We start from the raw sequence: 21,334 nt of genomic DNA, 5'->3' as shown, positions 1-21,334 counted from the left end.
CTTTGCCCAGATGCAAGAAATCATCGCCAATCAATTCTTGACTCTCCTCTTTTCTTCGTGTTCCTGCGCTTTGCAGTGTTTTTGATCTGGATGTGCTTTCTCTTCAGACTTTCTGCTTTATTTGGTCTCACAACACGCTTTACTCAGTGGTAAAATGTGTGCTCATAATTTAGTGTACACATAGAAGAACACATGTTTAATACTCAAAAGCATAACTTGTGATGCCTGAGAACACTGGGTGGTGCACTGATCAGGAACTTCTCCAGGAATCAGTCAAAATGGAAAACGGGGATAAAAAGACATTTAACATGTGTTTATTTACTATTAGAAAATCAGGCACTACTCAAGGTCTAACCTTGCAATCAATACTGTAGTCCATTATACAACACTTTGATTAGTTTCAGAACTTAATGCAGAGGTCCACTGTGATCACAGACACGCCAGAAACTAAAGGTCCTACTTGTGCTTACTTATGCAACAGCACTGATGTAGCTGTTACCTGTGCAGACAGCTGGCTAGCTAGCTTTAGCTGTGTTGGAGAGACTTCCTGGGCTTCACATCTCTTAGCTAGAAAATCAGATCAAAATGTGATGTATAAAATGTCATAGGAAGTGAACAGTGTGAACCTGTGATGTTTCTAATAAATTCTTATCAGTTTAATCTGCTCCTGACTACCCACCACTGCTCTCAGGTCGGCTAATGCTACCATGTATACATATTAAGTTTTTTTTTAATAGAAATATCAAATCAGATTTATTATTACTGCCTTTTTGTGTTGAGGTTAACATCAGCATCACTCCTCCAGTTATATATATTGTAGGTACAGCAGGTAGAACGGGCTCGAGTACCGAATGGTGCAATTTACTATTTATTATTTTGTTACGTTCTTCACTCTTTTTCTCTACTGGTGGTCACCCATAGGTTTCTGAAGAGTTGTTTTGAGTCTCTGACCATCACCAACTTATCATCCTGCAGTTGTTGTAAAAAAAAAAAACTCATCAAACTGTCTTTGAACCAGGCTGTAACTGTGTTTATTTCTGATGAAAGTTGGCCATTTTAACATGGGAGTCTTTAGGACTTTACTCACAATTAGAGCCATCATTCACAGCCTTCATTTCTCAGCCTGTGGAGGTTGCTGCTTGGTCCTGACTAAAGAATTGAGTACATTCCTTTGTTAGCTCAGTTTCCAGTTCATCAAATAATCACCCTTGTGTGTTTGGTATAATGACCAAAATATTAGTCTTCCTCTTTACATGTTTCATCCCCAAACTGTCTTTGAGCTTGTAGCACTATGGGGTCACAGTTATAACAGATCTGTTATTTCATCATGTACACATCTATGTGTTAATAATACTTTACATTACGTGGCTGTATCTTAGTCCAGTCTGGCAGCATTGTCACATAAACCACTGTCTCCACCAAATGATTAATATCCACCACACACATCAGTGATTCTTTCAAAGTGAGGTAGATGCATGAATACACACACATACTCATGCTGCTATAAAATATAGGTTTAAGGTGTTATCTCCCAGTCCTGGGGCAGTAATACCCAATATTACTGCATTACACACCCAGGGGCCACACTGCTCCGATTACAGGGAGGAGACATACAGTCCTATACACACAACTCTTCTCTGTGTCTGAGCACAGACAGGGATCTGCGTAGGAGTGTGTGTATATTTAACAATACTGATTTATGAGCAGTGTTTGTACACAGTCTTAAATTAATGTATCTTGCTCCTGGTGGTTGCTGCAGTGGATGTATATACTACACTTGCTACAAGAAGAGCGAGTTTGACATTGAATGCTGCTGTTGAATATGATAAAAGGTTCAAAAGGATCCTCTTGCATAAAAAAAAAAATACACCATCCAAACTAAACATATTTTAATGCCTATGTATTTTCCTGTGTTGTCCAAAGCAATAATTGCATTTATATCTCATCAGTGGGCCTCACTGTTGCACTGCATAACCTACATGTTACCTCACCCTTGCTGGGTGTACTGGTGTGGTATTGTCACCAGAGACACATAGCATTAGTTTACAAGTAATATAAGTGGTTCTACTACTGCAGTCTGTTCTTATTTATATGTGCACTCGATGCTTATCTGTTCGAGGGATGACTTACGAGTTGCTACTTTTGCTCCTTAATAGGTTGTTGTTAAAATATACAATGTTGCCAGTGTTATCCTTTGAACATGTGCCATCACATACCACCATACCTGTTGTGTTACACGCTGTGTTTTTTGTAGGTATTTATGTTTTGTCCAGCCCTGGTGGAGTCTGAATGCATGTTTACAACATTCCCTGAACATATATAATAAGGAAAATAGCTTAAGATGAGAGCTCTGAGTAAACACAGAATGTAATTTGATTACCTGTTTGTGTGTTGGCTACAAGTGTGTGTGTGTGTGTGTGTGTGTGTGTGTGTGTGTGTGTGTGTGTGTGTGTGTGTGTGTGTGTGTGTGTGTGTGTGTGTGTGTGTGTGTGTGTGTGTGTGTGTGTGTGTGTGTGTGTGTGTGTGTGTGTGTGTGTGTGTGTGTGTGTGTGTGTGTGTGTGCACATTTACAAGCATGCGTCTGTCTTATCTACATGTACATTGCATTTTTGTTCCTGATTGCTGCGACTGAGTAAAACATGGAGGTAATTTCATCCGCTGCAGGAGATCTCTAATAGATTACACACACAGAGGTGTATATATATACACACACGCGCGCTATGAAAAAAACATGCTGTCCGTTCCTTAGTCGGGAACATCCCGTATCAATGACTTTCAAATCATTTCATGTCACTTTTCTTCTCCCTGTCTCCCCTGCTCTCCCTTTTTATCTCCCTCCTTCCTCGTTTCCTCTGTTGCTCTTCTCTTTCCTCCCTCGCGCCCCCCTTCCATGTCTCAGTCTTGAGTGTGGGCAGTATGATTGCGTGTGTGAGCAATAATGTAATTTCGCCGCATTGATAAAATATAAATTGTCCTTGAGCTGCGCTTTTCTAATGATCCATTTACCGACAGCTTCCCTGCCACCTCTCAGCGCTCTGCATTTGGTCCTCTTGTACCCTCCCACTCCTCTTCCTCTCTGTCTTCTTTCTCTTCTCCTCCTTTCCTTCTCTTCCCTCTCCATTTTTTCCCCTATCTCTCTTTTTCTCTCTTCATCTTCTACACTCCCCTCCCTTTCTCCAGTGATACAAAGCGGGGTGGCAAAATCTGCGGGTGCGATTGTCAAATCAATTATTCATTCTGTGCAATTACACTCACACAAAGAAGTTTCCCTGTGCTCCGAGTGGTGATTAAATTAACTGCTATTCCAGCTGCCCGTCGCCACCAGCCTAATAGAATATTCATGGAGGCGGCCGACGGAATGGCCGATCTCCATTAACTTCATCATGCTCACTTAATTACAGGCTTGTTATTGTATTTACACCTAGTTAGAGCGTGCAGAGCCCCGATCTACTCGTGCCCAGCACCGCCAGCGTGTGCGCGAGTGTGTGACAACACCTAGTTAGAGCAAAGATAACCCCTGATACACTCACTGTGCGTGTGAGTGTGTGTGTGTGCTTGTGAATGTGTGGATAAAAAGATGGCGTCAGAGTTGACAAATATCTATCTGTTGTAATCAATTAGACAAAGTTGTCAAGCTTTAAAGCAGCGTTCTGTCATCCATTTTTCATTGTAGTGAGCATCTCTTTCTTTCCTCTCTCCTTCATGGCTCGGCCTTCCCCAATAACACCACCTTCCTTCTCTTCTCTCCTTCCACCTCAAACTCGCTCTTTTGGGAAGCCTATTTATTTGAACTACACTCCCCACTGTGCTCCGACTTGCAGCAAGGTCTCCCCCTCTTTCTTTTCCTCTCTGTGACTCTTAAATCATTCTTTTATCTGTTCGCCACACAGTGATTGAGGTGGAAAAGAGAAAGGAGTGAGGAAGGGGAAGAGGAGAGGAGGGGGGGAGAATTATTTTCTCCTACCTTTCAGAAATGATGACATGATTGCTTTCGCTTGATCATGCATCATCACCCCCCTTCTATTGCCCAGATAAATAGACTAGTCTGTCTCTCCCTGCCTCTTCTCCCCCCTTTTTTTTATCCTTCCTCCATCCTTGTCCTTGCAAAAATGAGGATTATCTGGTAATAGTTGCTGCTGGTGAACCACACCATCTCCTATATGTGTGTGTGGATGTATGATTACAGCATGGATGGGTTTTTTTTAGTGACTGTAAGTTATTGTGCTTTTTTAAGTGGTTAACTATCTTCGTCATTAGCGTGCGTGTTTGGCTGCCTCATTGTTGATCTCTGTGTATCTAACCTTTGTTCCCTTGGTCAGCCACTGGGCTGGTATTTATCCAGCAGCCACTAATGTAGCAGGCAGGAAGGACGAGACAGGAGATAGGGCTGTAGAGATGGACATGACTATCGACCATATGGGCGTGAGTGGTAGTGTGAGTGTGTGTGTGTAGCATGGGATCCAGATAAAAGCGGATAAGCACACAAATTAGTTTTTTTTTTTTATATATTTACTGATTTGTAGTAAACAATTAGCTCATCACTTCAACAGCTGATCAACATCCATTTATCCATTTATCAAACAAAAATATTAATCTTGTCGTACTAAACAAGCTCTCTGAAGACAGCCCCCTTTCATAAAAAGTGATAGTTATGTTGCAGGGTATAACTCCATTAATTTTATTGTGTCTAACCTCCATCCTGCTCTGAAACTCTCTGCTGTTATTTACATAGTCGTAATTCGCATACGTTGAACCGATGAAGGTAAAAACAAACAAGAAAATGTTTGACACTGAAAAGTAGATAAAAAGCCTGATACTTTAAAACAATCTTCTTCACCTGCTGCTGTCAACTCTCTGTTATACCCGCTGTAAGCCGACTTCGCTCTTCGGTGTAATAGTGTGTTATTACTTGGTTTCATGATACTTCATCTGCACTTGAAGCTCAGTATAATATTGTAAAGATTTGGTTGTGGTGGTCTCTCGGTGTCTTCTCTCTGGACTTATTACAGCCCACCTGAGGAGATAACAGGGACAAGATATCGACTTCATGCTCTCGTTGGACTTTTCTATCGATCTCATGATTCCTGTGTGTGCACATGTGCCATCGACCCATCAGTCCAATTCTGTGTGATCGCCCTCACAGCTCCCAGAGTGATTTCATTACTTGCAGATGGCATTGGATCTGTTGGCTCTCCTGTTACAGATGAAATGCTCTTCAGTGTTTATTAGTAACCAGACAATGCCAGTGTGTGCTCACTTATAATAGAACTTCATGGTACATATTGTTGTCAGCTGGTGTCATCCTCTGCACGGAGAGTAGTGTGTAGTATTGACTTTGATGAATGATCCTTCATTGAGCTCATGCAACTCTTCTTCCTGTTTCCTCCAGTGCGTGTTAAAGGGATGAACAAGGAAAAGGAAGCATATCGGAGGCTAAAGGAAGTGCCAGAAAAAGCCTTGGCCACCAGTGGCTACTCAGAGATTAACCTGGCCAAACTCTTCCAGTCGTTCTCTTCCCTCAAGTAACACACACACATCCACAAAGACAACACTGACAGGAGGCCCCAACATCTGACTCAAAGCCAGAGATTTGCACTTACAACCAGATCTGTTTTCTTAGTTTTTGGGTTCCTAATATGACACGGCAGGAGAATGTTAGGCTTTGGCCTTCTAACCCACTGTATCATCTTCCCTCAACCTAATGTGCTTGTTAAATGGCTTCAGAACCTAATCACACCTTCCCCCTTCTCCAGTTTCTGCTCATAGACACCATGCACACTCAGGACTTGGCCCCATCACCCTGACTCTGTATGGTAAAGGGGAGTAGCAATCATACCTAAATGACAGTCTATTGTGTGCACAGTGCCTTGCTGTGCCCAGATGTGTGTGTGTGTGTGAGTAAGTGTAAAAATGACTTATCCTCAGTGCAGCCAGTATACTCCAAAAGCCGCTAATTAGCCAATGATAGTGACCCCGGCCACTAAGACCACTGGAAGCCTGCAGCGATCGGACACTTGTTCTGATTACCTCCATTCATTCTGTGTGTGTGCGTGCGTGTGTGTGAGAGTGAGATCAGTGGATGAAAGAAAGGAGTAAGGAGGATGCAGGGAGTGACGGGGTGAGGGAGGCCACACGTGCTGGTCCCTCGCTCTTTTGTCCCAATATCGAACAGCTGATCTCCTCCTTCTCCTCCACTGCCTCTGTTTAACTGATGTCATTTCATCCCTTTCACTTTTTCCCCCATCCCCTCCCTCCTCTGTGCAAATTGTATTTTAAAGCATGTCATTTTCTATGTATTCATGTTCCAGGTCTTTTTTTTTTTCTATTTGTAATGATCAGAATATTTTGATATTGATGAGAAGGTTTTTGATTCTTAAACCTCAATAAAAAGATAAACGAATAAAAAGCAAATTTGGTGTTATTTGCAGAGGGGAGGAGATCGAAATGGGTCGACGGATCTACTGTATTGCTTTGTTTCAAATGTTATTGCTACACACTTAGAAGCGACCAAAGTGAGAAAAATACATTTATTGAGACAAGTTGGGGGGAAAATCTCAACATCGGGGCCTCTTTTTTAACTTGTTGGTTAAATGAAATGCCACATACAATATTTAAATGATAAATTAGTTGCTTTACAGACTGTTTTAAATCATTTAAATCATTAGTGGCTGCTGGATAAATTTTAAGGTTACATAAACGTATTCATTAACCATCCATGGCCTGGTAAACCTCTGTCTGACAAGTTTTTTGTGGAATAATGCTCACTAGTAGATTAAATGTTTTAAACCGCAACTAAAACGTTCACAAAACACCTTAATATAAACTAAAAACATTATCAGTCGTTATTATAAAGTTCTTTGGCTCCATGCAGAGTTGAGCTGTGTCCTGGAGGCATCTTGATATCAAATTGAATTTGTTATATCTTTGAAATTTCTGCAGGAAAAACTGATGTGTGGGCTGAGAGTCAAAGGGCAAAATGGACAGAAGGTATTGACAAATTGTCAATTTTATAGAGTTTATGAGAAAAAGATAAATATGCAATACCACCAGCCATATTTTTCAAAAATATTAGTAAAAAATAAAAAAGGCTGAAGGTGTTTAAACATCTTATATCTGGTCACATGATGTTGCTGTTTCCAGAAAATCAATTTCTTCTTTTTGCTTTTTCTTTTTGCTAAACTCATCATGCTTGTTTGAATTGATGCCAGTAATTGAAAGAAAGAAAAAAAAAAACACCGAGCTAAACAATAAGCCAAATGCACACTGTCATTGTATGTATTGTAATGTGGCCCGACACGTTTTAAATACTGCTTTTGCTTACTCTGCTGTGGTTAAAGTTCAGCTTCTAACTCGCTTACTTGGAGTGTTTGAGCGTTTTCCTCCAAGAATTCCCCTTTTGTGTTAATACAGTCGAGGGATTTTTTACTCCATCCTGCCGTGTGCATTTCCATAAACACTGCACGCCTCACAAATCACTTCAAACCACTGTGACTTGTGAAGGCAACCTTAAGTGGGCTGAACACTTAAACCATGATTCACTATGCAATGGATAGAACATGCTGTGTGTGATAGAAAGTGTGTCCATGCATTTGCAGCCTACTGCTCATAACTTTACATATTTATTAAATCATATCAGCTCCACTACTTCTCCCTCAGTTGCTTAGCTTGATTTTTTTTCTTCCTGGATTTAATCAGCTCACAGTACATGTGCACAGGCCTCCCATTCCCACTAACAGACTGGAGGTTTTTAAGTGTTTTGTCCTCCCAGTTTGAAGTAAACCCAGTCAAATTAAGTCCTTGCATTAATTCGACCCTCCTAAGCTAATAAGGTCGAACAAGTCTCTTTGTATTGTCGTGTTAAGCTTTATTGCTTGTCGTTTTGACCAGCGATGGACAAGGTAGGCTTTGATGAGGGAATTAGTCCCCTATTCTGTCCCTGTTATTCATAGCGCGGTGGAACATACAAGCACCAGAGAGGGTGTCAAAAGGAGAGCTGGTCCTATTGCAAAGTGTCTCCCTTGTTGGAGCTGAAAGGGCGGTTATGAGACGATAAACCGCTTAATACACTGAGCTAATTGGATGAGAGCAAGAGAGACGGGGAATTAAGGGGCGATCCGAGAGGGGAGCGCAGAGCCGTGGCCCTGCTATTCAGGTCCTTTCATCGGGGCCGGTTCTCCGCCTGCGGGGAGGGGAGGGGAGAGGAGGGGGTGAGCTGTTCATCAAAGCCCCTTTTAGAGCTCCTCTCCCGGGGACTGAGTGAGGACTGATCCGGCTGAGGTTGTGGAGTGATTGGGCCTATTCTCTCAGGCAGGGACGCGGTGGGAGAAACGAGGCCCGGGAGAATCCAAATCACGGGCCAAATCAAGTCCCAACAGCTGGGGGACTGAAAAGGGGAGCTGGTGATGAAAATAGGCAGACAAGCCAGTATATGAGGACATTTACTGGACACCTGGATTTACCTGTGAGAGGCGGGCCATCAACACTGAGGGACTGAATTGACACAATCTGCCTGTGAATGGAGATTTTTTCCCCCCTTCTTTTTTTGCAACCTATTTGCAAGATAACAGCTCATGATTGGGCTGTTATTTCCATTTTTTATATTTATAACATTCATTATCGTGACCATTCATGCAATAAGGAGCCTCCTGGCCTAATCCCAAGTGTAGAGTCCTGTCTTGAATGAAAGAGCACACATCCAACAAGTGTGACTTTATAAATCCAGAAGCATTGCCCTGCGACAGCATTTCAATTTTCTCGCCTTTTTGCGCTGCAAAGAAAGTTTAAGCCGCGCTCCCAGCAGGTCATCCGCCTCCCGGCATTCCCCAGATATTAGGGACAAATTGGTTTGCCATTCATTAGTTATATTCACAATAAGATTAACACTCCCCGGACAATCTCATCAAAACCCTATAGCGCCATACAGGAAAAAACACACACGCTCCACCGAGCTTAAGCAAAAGAATAGGAATTTTAAAAAACAGGAGCAGCTCCCACACATCGTGGACGGTGGTGGAGAAAATTGGTTTCTATCTTATTTCATTTTTTTTTTTTTTGCATTATGCTCTGTGGAGCAGCTCGTCTTAGGTTGTGTTGGGATGAGTTCATCATGTTTGTCTCCGCTCTGGCTTGTTTGGATTAAATTGAGTGATTAACAGGTGTAGGACCTGCAGACTTATAAAACAAGAAGGAATCAGAGGGATGGGTGGAGGTATAGGGGGTAGGGGGTAGGGGGCTTCACAGATGCAGACAATAAAAAAAGAAGGGACTACATTAATCCGCAGGGTAATTTCACGCGATTTGGCCCGGCACCATAGATGGGTCAAACGGAGGAGAATAACCATTGATTGCTGTAATAGTCCTGCATCAGTGCTGAGATCCAATGGAGAGGAGAGGAGGGGGGGAATTAACTCCGCGAGGCTGTGTGTGCGTGAAAGCCGTTTGATGAAGTGGTTTGTTACTTCATTAATGACAAAGGGGACTCGCTTCCATCGACACGGCATTACAGATGTTAAGACCAATTTAGCGCCTTTAAAGGGTTTTAAAGGAAGTTTTGTGACAGGGGCCCCCCCGAGATAAAGTGGGCGATCTAATTGAAAAGCCCTCGCCTTTTGTCGCGCGTTTCACATGTTGGGGATTAAGCTCATGAATATATGGTCAGTATTTTGTCAACTCCGCTGAAGAGGATAGACGCACGCAGCGCGCTGGATTAATACGTTTTACGCAGGTGGAGCTGTGTGATCCTCCGCGGCGATAAATTCCTCTTCTTTGTTTTCACGGCTGACATTTTTTTTTTTTTTTTGAACAACCTGTTACTGAGTTGAATGCAGTCATTTCACATTCCAGCAGATCATTTACAACATAAACAGATCTGTGCGTAAAAGTATTAACACAGAAAGCACATTTCTTTGTATAACACCTTTTTATTAATAGTTCTATAATATTCTATTTTTTTCCTGGTTTATAGGCCTATATGTCAGTCCTAAAGAAATTTGAAATAATAAAAGATAACTCATTTCTCAATGTAATTTATTCAAATTAGCATTATTAAACCAGGAAACTTACAATCACTTAATAAGAAAAAAACTGTCCTTCACTCATTTGTTTGAAAGGGGGGGAGGGAGGGGTATAAATAATTATCTAAAAACCTAATAATTCATAAACACAGGTGAAAGTCTACACAGGGCGACATTCATTAAAACACTACACCGAGTGCAAATGCTCAAAACACGGTCTCCTGAAATATACACGACCTTTGTTTTGAAAATCGTCATTTTTTGTTGTATTTTTTTCTTCTTTTTACACAGTATGTACAGTTTGTTTTTTACTTCGTTCACACAGTCAGTCATTAGAGACACATCAACTCACATCTCAGCGTTGCTCGCGCATCCTGGAGTCACTCAAAGAGGAAATTGCAGCAAATTTACAGAAATGTGACACTAATTCATACACCATAAATGGCTCCGGGTTGATTTAAAAATATATATATATTGATGAGTGTGACTTTTGGACAGGCGAGCAGCGGCGAGAAGTCAGCTTGTAGAGAAGGCTATGGAAGGTCTATGGACAGTTTTCCTTTGGTTCAGGATGAGAGTGTGTGTGAGGTGGTGGTGGTGGTGGTAGTGGTGGTGGGGGACCTCCTCCATCTCGTCTTTGTTATAGCTATAGACGCAGACCTGCTCAGCCCACATCAATGCATACAGATTAAGCAGTGTTAATGTCGAGCACTGGCGTTGTCCACATTTGAAGTAGCACAAGAATCCTTCTTCTAAAAGTCGGTTCCCCTGCAGTTCTTCAGCTTTCAGTGTGTGTGTGTGTGTGTCAGCACAGATACTTTAAATAAAATAGCCAATATAAAAAAAAAAGTTAGAGAGGCATTAAAAGTAAATTATTCTGAAATTATCACAAAAAATCAGATATAATTATTATTTATTGCAGGTTAGTGTGGCAGCCTCATTTTTAGCTCAATTAAAATTGTACTTAACTGCAGTATTTGGTAAATGTCCCTTATAAAATTCCTCTACTAGTGAAATATGCACACTATATTTTGTTGTGTATATTTTTATTGTATTTAAAAATATCCTTATTATTATGCTTCTTAGAACAATGTGTGTTCTCTTAAGTGGAAAACTGCAGAAATAGTGTGTATGAATATATCTGTTGATGCTCTCCATCCAGGTCATAGTCATTTCCAAGAGTTTAAATCGAGGCAGCTGGACTCAATGATTGAGTGTGTATGAATTTAAACCCACAGCTGTAATCACACACACACACTTTTGTGCTCTGTAGTGCTCTTTTGATTTTGGTCGTGCTATTATGTTGGGGAAACATGAGGTAACAGGGAGGGTTGAACAAGGGGTACATCAGGACTTCATTGTCCATGAGTGGGGTATTTAGAAGTGGGGAAGGGATGGATGTCATGTCATGGAATGGGACGTAAGCCCCGGACGGGACAGGGAGGCCTAGAGCTGGTGTTGAGTGTTCAGCACACCTCCTTCCCTGTGGCTCCGGCTGGCAGAATATTAAGCTGGCTGAGCTGAGCCGAGTGTTCCTTGGCCTTGAGGCGCAGTGCAGCAATACTGGAGGCTCTGCGGTCTGCTGCGGCTGAAGATGAAGAAGAAGAGGAGGAGGTGGAGGAGGAGGAAGTAGAAGAAGGATCAGGGAGGATGGGGCCCGCATGGGAGGGATTCTCTACAGGAGGGGCTGGCTGACGGAGGAGAGCTGCAGCCGTGGAAGCACTGGTCAAAGGACCCATACTGGAGAAGAGCCTGGAAGAAGACCAAAAAGTAACATTTACGTTTAGTCACTCCACTTGAGTTTGTCTTGAACCTCCTTCTGCAGGATCTATTGCACGCTCATTTGTTTAATATAAAGGATAACATGGAGAGCACATGGTTATTAATGCTGTATAATGGAGGAGCTAATTGTGGCTAGTGGAGTGTGCAGTGTCACCCTCTCCTCACAGCTTGTCTTGCAGGATCACACATTTTTGACAGAGTGATTACACACCACTGTGAACGCTTAACGGTGTAACACATTTACACTCAGACGCTGAGATAAACAGTGGACTGTGAACACAGGAGCCGTCTGATGTGTTTATCTCTGCCTGCAAAATTGTTGCTATTCACTGTAAAATACGGGGGTGAGTGTGAAGGTCATTATTTATGTGAGGTCATCCCTACAGGTGAAGATTGGTGGGTGTACATACAATAGTTGCCGAGGACAGGTATTAGGTTTAGGATATTGTGCATCCTCACCACTCACCTGCCAAAAGTGGGTCCGATTAAGGCTGGGTGGCGAAACATGGCTGCTGTGCCCAGGAAAGTGCCCAGGCCGAGTGGGGTGGCCAGGGGTGGGGCTGAGCCGTTGTGAGGCGGTGGGGCCAGGCCCGGGAATGCTGCTGCTGCGGCTGCAGCGGCAGTCCAGGCTGACTCCAGGGCTGGGTGTGGGTGTGGAGGGAAGGGCCCTCCCTCCAGGTAGTGGCTGAGAGGGTGGCCCGCCGCAAGGGGTCCCGGGAACGGCAGACCTGATGGGTGGGCCTGCACCCCGGCCTTCTCACGCTTCCTCCACTTGGCTCTGCGGTTCTGGAACCACACCTAGAGGGCAGAAGAGGAAGATGATGGTGAGTATGAGATATATGCATGTACAGTAATCTGTATGCCTTTGGATGCTGCACAATATGTGGTCTCTCAGACTAGGCCTGTCTTTGCTTACTTCCCAGCACTGCTTCTTTGTAATTAAGCCTCTATTGAATGTTGTGTCAGTGTAGTCTAATAGTTGTCTAGTTCAGGTGGTGGCCAACAGGCGGAAAGTCAACGGTAATTACATGCAAGGTAAGCCCTGCCGCTCACAGTCCCTTAAGTCTACTTTCTGTCTAATTAAACCCCCTCCCTCCCCTCTGGACGGGCTTCAGGGTGGTTGGTGGGGAGATAATTAAGAGCGGTGTTAACAAAAGATCCAGAAAATTGCCGCTGAACTGGCTCCAATAACAATTAATGCGCTTTAAATTAAATTCTTAAGAGAACAAGTGACTCCCATCCGAGAGAGTATTTAACTTTCCCACGCATCGCACTGCTGCTCCCGTTTGCACTGCAGAAGCACGGGGCTCTGCACAAAATGTCAACATGTGGAAAGTGATTGAACGAGCGAGCTTGAGCGACAGGGACACACACACACACATTATTATTCCCAGAGGGCTGTTTAGCATTACACAGCCCCTCGGGAATTTATGAGTTTTTATCACCTCCTGATGGCGCCCGTTAAGTGATTTGTTCACCTACGGCCCCCCTAAAGAGACATCTGTTGTTTTACCGTCGGCCATAACCTCTTGGAGCTTCCACCGTGTTTGAACTGTCTCTCTGGTTATGAGCCCGAGCTTTCGACATGCAAGCCACGCTTTCAGTGCAAAGCGAAGAGAGAGGGAGAGAGAGAAATGGAGGAGGAGGGGGGGAGCAAACACCTTTAATGGTCTCTCATTCGCTCCCAAGTGCAAAGCATCGGATCAATGCAGGTCTATTGCAATCACATAATGGGAAATCAAATAGCATTATCCCTCCCCTCTTTCTCTCCCTTCCCCTCCCCTCTCTCCCCCTCTCTCTCTCTTACACACACACATGCCGGCCTCGCCCCCCTATCTGTCCCTTCTGATGGGAATTCAAACACCATCTCAGCCCACGAACACAGACACTGTTTGCTCCTGCACTAAGTGAGCTTTTTATGAATCGCCAGCGTCTCCTTAATTGCCACTAAAACGTCCCCAGTTCGCGCGTAATAACATTCAATAACAGGAAGGACCTTCCCCGCGCGCCGACTGGGGCCATTTAACACATTTTACTGTAATAAATTATTGCCTCAAATTGGCCCGTAATCGTTGATCATCAATCAGTGACGCATATCACCGGTAATTATCCAGAACTGGACATTTTCTTTTTTTTATGGAGGAGAGATAAAACATTAGAGGAGCCCCCCTCAGTGTTGGATTTACACGTCCTCTCCTTTTAAAGATAAACACATGCACTTACTTGAACGCGGGCCTCGGTGAGATCCAGGCGCATTGCGAGTTCCTCTCTGGAGGAAAAAAAGGGGGGAAAGAAGGAAGAAGAGAGAAAAAGCAGAGAAAAGATTCAAGGTTACAGGCCACCATTTGGAAGCAACGTAGAATTGCTGTTTTGTCCTCTCCTGTTGTTCACTGTCAACAATAGAGCACCAAAATAGGCTTGATTTTTTCCTTTCTTTCTTTTCTCTTCCCCGGCGTGAACTGCAGAAAGACGCCTCAGCCATATTCTATTTTCCCTGTCACGGATGGGTAGAAATAGGCCTAGTGATTGTTAGATTTTCCTTAGCATAGGCCTGTCACTGTAACAACATAATGGTTGAAATAATGACATCTAAACTAGCCTGCCACAAAGCAATTGACGCTGCCTTCAGCTGCAAGATGGGCTGGCGGGTCCAAATTAGACCTACAAGGCGACTTAAAGTAAATCGATTGGAAAATATGAATAATCCCAGTGGTAAAAGAAATGTGAAAATGTGTGAAGCTCCAAAAAAAGCATTTATTTTAAGCAGAATTCTAATTTAATTAAATTATCAGGAAATATGTGTGAGATTTTATATTAGATTTAATCTTAAACATTTGTTTTCTTCTTATAAATTCTAAAAAAAAAAAAGAATTGAACCCGTGCATTTTAGTTTGCGTGTTATTTAGTGTGTATAAATGTGTGTGCACCTGCCCTTGAGGCTTGAGGTTTGGCCTTTTTGCAGGCAGTATCATGTCCAGCAGGTAACCTGAGCTGCTCCAGTTAATTATTCCTCCTGACAAAAACACTCATCTTTATCCTGAGGTTTTTAAAAAAACACAAACCGCACATGTTTCCTCCCAGTGTTAGCACTTACAGGACTATTGTGTTCACTTATGCAAGGCACGGGTTTGGTGTTGGGGCATTTTATGAGCTGTGATCCGCTCAGTGTTCTGTTACAGACGTGTGGAATTACTGGGGCTGTTTTTGGAAAATGTTATGGGCCATAGGGAAGTGTTTATTTAAAAATAAATGCTGTTAATTATCACCTACAGTGCACGGAATTATTAAAGAACGCATTGCATGGTTTGCGTCATCTTAGCATATATTATTAATAATAACAATAATGATAAAGATAAGGTACCCAATGTTTTCTTGGTAATAAATATAGGCCTATTATTTATGCACGTTAAAATGTTCATTTTTTAATTTCTACAACAGAAAATAAAACTGTTAAAAAAGGAAAAAGCTATAATTTCAGCAGCAATAATTTTGACCTTCTAAAAATGTATTTTTAAATTAAGTATTATTTTCTGACCTGGTGAAGACGTCCGGGTAATGTGTCTTCTGGAAAGCCCTCTCCAGCTCCTCCAGCTGGTAGCTGGTGAAGGTAGTCCTGTATCTTCTCTGCTTCCTTTTCAGCATCCCTTCCTCTGAGTCACTGCCCGCCGATAGACACACGCTGTCCTCCCCGTCTCTCACGTCTCCATCGCCGGCATTCAAGCTCTCCCTCTCCTCGTCCTTCGGGGACAGCGCAGCCGCGTCCCCGCAGCTCTCCTCTTCCTTCCCGGCGTCCTCCTCGAACTTCAAGGGGCCGAGTTCCACCAGCCCCAGGCTGCTGTCTTCTGAGGCCTCCCCGGGGCTCTGGTCGCCCTCTCCACGGCTCTGTGACGCGTTTTCCCGGTAGGACTTGCTGCGGCTGATGCTCACCTGCGGCGCCTGGCTGATTTTCAGGCTGTCACTGGCTTGCTCCAGCAGCAACCTCTCCCTCTCCAGCTTCTCCGCGTGGTCGTGGAGGTACTTCCCACCGGGTCCGTAAAGCCGGCGAAGCTTTGGAGGCAGGTGCATGTCAGCGCTGAGAGAAAGGGGCTCTTTGGTTGGCCCTGAGGAGAAAGCACGTGGAAGATGTCAAAATATTAAAACGGCAAAGATTAAAATAAATGCATTCAAGCTGCTGTTCTGTCTTTATCAGTCAGCCCAACGAGTTTATGCACCGGAACAACCCGCTCACACGCGAAAACCACCTGATGTCTGCGCATTTTAGGTCTGAATAGGCTTTTCTGTCTGTATGACACACACAGGCTTTCTTAGTTTGTCATTTCTGCTCAAAGTAAACTTACCGTCCGCCGTCTTGTCGAGCTCTCCTCTGCCGGGCAGCCCCGTCAAACTTTGCGCACCTATCAGTCTGACCTTACAGGGACTCCGGCGGCCCAGAATGCTGTCTATGCAGTAAGAAGAGAGCAGAGTCGGGGATTTACTGCTCTTCCTCTCGCCCCGGTCGTGAATATCTTCCTCAAACTGACCGCTCATGTTGACGCTTCGGTTCGTCTTTGTCAGCCTCTCTCTCCCTCGCTCTCTCTCTCTTCCTTCCTTCCTCTCTCTCTCACACACACTCTCTTTCAGAGTCCGGTTCTCTCCTTCTTCTTCTTCTTCTTCTTGTTCTTCTGTCCTGTCAGGCCGGTGCGTCTGTTTACCGGGACCGTTCACTCCTCCCTCCTTCTCCTCTCTCCCCTCTCTGTCACTCCTCTGTCACACTCTCAGCACTAATGACAGGCAGAGGTTTGGCTGCAGTCGCGCCGTTTGCCAGGCGCTGCTCCGCTCCGCGCTCTCTCTCGCTCAGCATACGTGTAGGTTGTTGTTGCGCGCCTGATTGGCTCGTTATGTGTGTATACAGGGAGAGAGACAGCGCGGGGCTGCTTTATATATTTTACGATTAAAGTTAATTTGAGGGAAAGGTGACAAAACCTGACATGGAGTCCAGCTTTCTCCGTGGAACGAACTCAGCGGAAAGTTACAAAACTGCTTCAATTCTGACAATTCCAACAAAACCTTAAATCTTTTCCTGACATCATTTTAAAAAACATGTTGGATAATAAAGCCAAAACCTACATACACAATAATGAAAACTTATGCTGTAGGTTTTTTCATGATGTCAAAATAAAAGCATGAAGTGATATATTTAATAAAAGCTGAATTCTGTTTGGTTGCTGATAATGTTGGGTCACTGACACATCCATGACCTATACTGGACACTTAAACAGAACAGATCCAGCCCTATTAAAACACCTGTCTTTTCTTATATACACACCTGTTAATACAGCACGGACAGCCAGTCAGTTCTTTAGAAGCTTTAAAGTAAATGTTTATTATTTTTTTATTGGACATTTAATAATAATAATATTTTAATTTGTTCATTTGTTTTTAAATATTCACAGACATGTATATATTTCTCTTATTTTTCCCCTATATTTTTTCAGACTGTAGCATGCAAACGCTCTCATGAATCCTTGTGCCAACTTGAAAACAAATCTGGCTCGGAGTTTGTGTTCAACCAGTGATAGCACCTGCGAAAGGCCATGTCACTGACTGAGTCACATAGACATATAAATATCAAAGCTGGGATCAGAATGTGGCACTTAATTGTGTCATTTTTTAGTTTCTTTGAAAACAAGTTTACGCATTAAAACGATTAATATCTATCTATCTATCTATCTATCTATCTATCTATCTATCTATCTATCTATCTATCTATCTATCTATCTATCTATCTATCTATCGCTTGCTCTCTGCTGGAGTTGTGAATTGACTTAAAAAGAGACGGTGGCGCACGGCGATGATGAGACGGCGCACGGGGAGCCGGGGCAGCACGCAGGGACTCCGCTCTGGAGAGGGGGAGAGATGTAGAGATGGATCGAGAATGTAATTTTAAATGAAAGTCTATTTAACCCGCTGTGAATGGCATGACCCCTATCCTCGCCTCAGAGCCCATCACTGTTAAAAGGATCATTTTCAGAATTCAATCCAAAAACTTCAGCAAGCTGCAATTTACTCTCTCTCCCTCTCTCTCCCCCTCACTCCCTCTCTCTGCTATATATCTGCTCAGCCTGAGCTTCGCAGCAAAAAAAAAACGAAAAATAACAATAAAATGTATGTCCAGAAAATTGCACAAGTTCTTTTTTCTTTCATCTATGATCTTTTTGTGATTGGAACTGGATTGATCTGTACAAAGTTTAGTTAAGGTGCACCTCGCTCAGTATTAGTGGAGGTAACTTTATCTTCTTTTTCCACTTAGGACCGTGTGAAAGGTTTTAACAAGACGATGCTTTAAAACCTGCTGAAGTGAGAGGAAAAATAACGCCTTTCATTATGTTAACCTTGTCTTTCCTCAGAGGCCTGGTATCAGACAGTGTGGAGACAACAGTCAACATCATTCTGTCATCTGCATTTATAAATTATGCAGCCCTGCTGCACACTGTCACCTCACGGATGGTGTCACGGTTAATATCTCTGCAACTTTTTGTGGTGTCGCAAACTTCCGAGCTTGTTTATTTGCACGCAAATCAATGTAATGAGTGTAATAACAATATAAAATGTTATGCCTTTTTTCCTGCGCGGTCACAAACAGACGTGCGTAATACAGACGGGTATTTAGAGTCGCTCTGTAATTTGGGGGCCACAATTTGATTCATTTATCCGCACACTGTTATTAACCCTGTGGAAAAAGAGATGTCAGCCGCCATTTCAGCCAGCAGGACATCCGTGCTTTGTTTAAATGCACTAATTACGCGCATACATTAGAGGGGGGACGGAATAGCCTGAGCGCAATTTTCACATTTTCAATTTTCCGTCTATTTGACGTGCAGGTGAAGAGATGGCGGAAAGAGACCGCCTTCCGTTTCAGCACCACCTCACCACCGCCTCCACTTGTATTTTCATAACAACCTAACTTGATAATATCCAGGGGGAAACGCCAGGTTGTGTTTCCTTTGTTCGTTTTATAGAGTTCAGAGGCCTTTCTGGCTTTTTGTGTCATGTTTCCTTTTTAACACATTCAGGTAAGTCTAATAGCAGGTTTAAAAATCTACACTTGAACAGCATGTTCTGCAGAATGTCTCTGCTCTGCTCTGCTTCTCCAGTGAAAGGTCCATCATGTTCGGACCAGCAGCTGCGCCTTGCAGGTCATTCAGCTGGCGCCATCTCCTGGATGGAATAGCAAACTGTTCAAACGGGTAAGAGTCTTGACAGATACTCCAACAAGTAATTTCTCTACACCCACATTGACCATAATTTCAGTGCGTAATAACGTCTCTGTCCCCTCCACAGACTGTCCCCTTGCGCTTGGACCTGCCAGTTTGACGCATTTGTGTGTTTTTTCCTGGTTGGGATGAGCTGAAACCTCCACACAGGGAAAACAGATATCCTACATGAACACATGCAGGTACACGACTATTGTTTCTCTGTTGTGCTATCACTTTTCTGTTTCCACAAGTTTGTCCTCGTGCAACGCACGTACTGGTCTCTGACTGGCCTTGGTGACGACGACCCATCCTCCGTCCATCCCTGCGCTCTGACATAATTGGGCACTTGCTCTGCTTGTGAGGCCAAGCAGGAAAAGAAGGAAGAGAGGGAGAAAGGGGAGAGAGAGAGTGTGTGCGTGCGTGTGTGTGTTGGGAAGGGAAGGAGGCTTTTAAGGCGCGCGTAAGCAAAGTTAATTAGCGGTTATTAACAGCCCGCATAATGAGAGCGAGAGGGAGTCAATTTAATGACTTTGTTAGCGCGAGTTCAGAGCGACAGGCGATGATCGAAACAACAAAGGCGAGCGCACACGCAGCCATCATCCGTAATTTCCAGCGGTAATGCGGTCTGATCAGAAACAAAGGGTTCTAATTTCGTTCAACTGACTCGATAATTTGTCCTTATGTAAGGAAAATAATTAATGACTTAATGCTTCAACAGAAGTAGCTTTCTTAAGGGGGTGGTGGGGAATTTCGGAGGCCTCGTTTGCGGGAGAAGGTGGTAAGGAAATCAATTTCCAGGCCTATAATTATTTACATCATGAATTTTAAACGTGGACGTGTGTCTTTCGCTCGCGGTTCGTGTGCACACGAGTGAGAGTCTATTAGGAGGGGGGAGTTCCAAATCTTTCCTCCAACAAATTGTGTATGGTAACAAACGAGCAACTCGTCATAATGTAGAGTCATAGATTTTGCCATTGGAACACAATGAGCACACATTACAGATAGACTGGAATCAGAGCAAACAACAGGTATTATTAAAGGTCACTCATCAGTGGAGACGTGATGGCAGATGATACCTGCTCACGCGCTGCAGTTGAACTGAATTAATGGCCCTCGTGGCTGCAGCTCTTCCCCGACCACGTTATTGTGGCTACTGCATTGCAAAATTATCCGAGGCCTGCGCGTCATTACGCACGATTTCATCATTCCACAGATGGGTTGAGTCGCAGGAAAGATGCGAGCGCTATTATCGATCGTGGGGACATGGAGCCGCCTGCGGACCACTCTTGGATTCATGGCAGGTGGATAGGTCACCCGCACAAGAGCGGCAATTTCACGGCCCCCATTGTCTCCACTGATTACTGCTTTGATCACAGGAATCAAGGGCCCGAGACTCTCACAAGCCTACTGCAGGGTCCAGGAGCTCGTGAGCTAAAGAGGTCATCATCATCATCATCATCATCGTCATCATCTGGTACATCATCACCATAACCATCATCACCATCGCTAGTTGACCATACAAACCTGGGGCGCTGTGTGTTTTCACAGCCGCGTTGCCCTTTTATTGATTGCGTGCCTTAATTTTAATTCGATTGCGCGCGTGTCAAAAATTCCGCAAGAATCATCCTAGTAATGAGATAATCAAAGTAATATATGCAAATCAGTTATGTTGCCAGCTTATCAAAACCGAAGTGCCCCCCCTTGAGTCTGAAGAAGTCCATTTATTCAGTTAGTGGCAATACCTTGCGCAAATGGCGCGATGCAAATGACAGTTGATTAGACTAAATTAAGAACCTCGTTTCTCCCTGACCTTGTCTGAGTTTTATGTTAATTCTTTTTTTCTGCTTTAATGTGATAAAAATTGCATTTTTTTACACCTTGGCCTTTGTAAATCTGAACAATATTTTCCATGAGAGAGACAATGGTCAGCCTTATAGATAACTCAGTGGCTTGGATGATTCTCTGACTGTCTCTGCTCTGTCTGTCACAAATCTCAGTATATTTGACCCCAGTGCAGCTCCCATGGTGACAGAAAGTGTGCCGTTATAACTTCCTTGCTGTGGGGGAGTGTGCCTTGAAGATAGACTAGGTGTGGGTGCCTCAGAGTGTGTGTCTGCCTGTGTGTGTGTTTACACGATTATGTGTAGTCATGTGTGTACCATAACATATTGTCTAAGGGGACAGAGAGAGTGCAGTTGAGACTTCCTCTCTGTGGGGTGTGTGGGGCCTGTAGATGGGAAAGGAATAAATCCAATATAGATTGCAGGGCTGCGCTGCCTCCCGCTGGGGACCCTCAGACTTGCA

General features: G+C 43.6%; 2 protein-coding genes across 4 annotated transcripts in view; one reads left to right on the top strand and one right to left on the bottom strand.

The window, feature by feature from the left end:
- The window catches only part of pola1 (polymerase (DNA directed), alpha 1), a 41,269-nt gene extending 34,964 nt beyond the window's left edge, over window positions 1-6,305 (top strand). For 2 of the 3 annotated variants that reach the window (XM_028433438.1, XM_028433436.1), the window contains exon 37: window positions 5,390-6,305. In XM_028433438.1, the coding sequence (XP_028289239.1) occupies window positions 5,390-5,526 (137 nt within the window). In that variant the 3' untranslated portion in view covers window positions 5,527-6,305. The remainder of the gene's footprint in view (window positions 1-5,389) is intronic. The other variant, XM_028433437.1, reaches the window with a different exon arrangement.
- Window positions 6,306-11,042: 4,737 nt separating this feature from the next.
- On the bottom strand, window positions 11,043-16,664 carry arxa (aristaless related homeobox a). Its single transcript, XM_028433595.1, has 5 exons — window positions 16,133-16,664; window positions 15,331-15,895; window positions 14,019-14,064; window positions 12,262-12,593; window positions 11,043-11,765 (listed from the first exon to the last, which is right to left on the bottom strand). Exons 1-5 carry the CDS (start codon window positions 16,320-16,322, stop codon window positions 11,480-11,482), a joined length of 1,419 nt encoding a protein of 472 aa, XP_028289396.1. The 5' UTR covers window positions 16,323-16,664; the 3' UTR covers window positions 11,043-11,479.
- Window positions 16,665-21,334: the final 4,670 nt, after the last annotated feature.

This window comes from Parambassis ranga, chromosome 20, assembly GCF_900634625.1.
Source record: "Parambassis ranga chromosome 20, fParRan2.1, whole genome shotgun sequence".
NCBI classification, from domain to species: Eukaryota; Metazoa; Chordata; class Actinopteri; family Ambassidae; genus Parambassis; species Parambassis ranga.
Note: the sequence above shows the minus strand (reverse complement) of the source record. Positions and strands in the feature narration are given on the sequence as shown.

What these genes read in the sequence shown, in the direction of transcription:
- arxa (XM_028433595.1), bottom strand. Translation starts at nt 16,322, where the DNA reads ATGAGCGGTCAGTTTGAGGAAGATATTCACGACCGGGGCGAGAGGAAG. An exon ending in TACCCGGACGTCTTCACCAG is followed by an intron (nt 14,065 to 15,330) that starts GTCAGAAAATAA and finishes TTTTTCCTCCAG; the next exon opens with AGAGGAACTCGCAATGCGCC. An exon ending in TCACCGAGGCCCGCGTTCAA is followed by an intron (nt 12,594 to 14,018) that starts GTAAGTGCATGT and finishes TCTGCCCTCTAG; the next exon opens with GTGTGGTTCCAGAACCGCAG.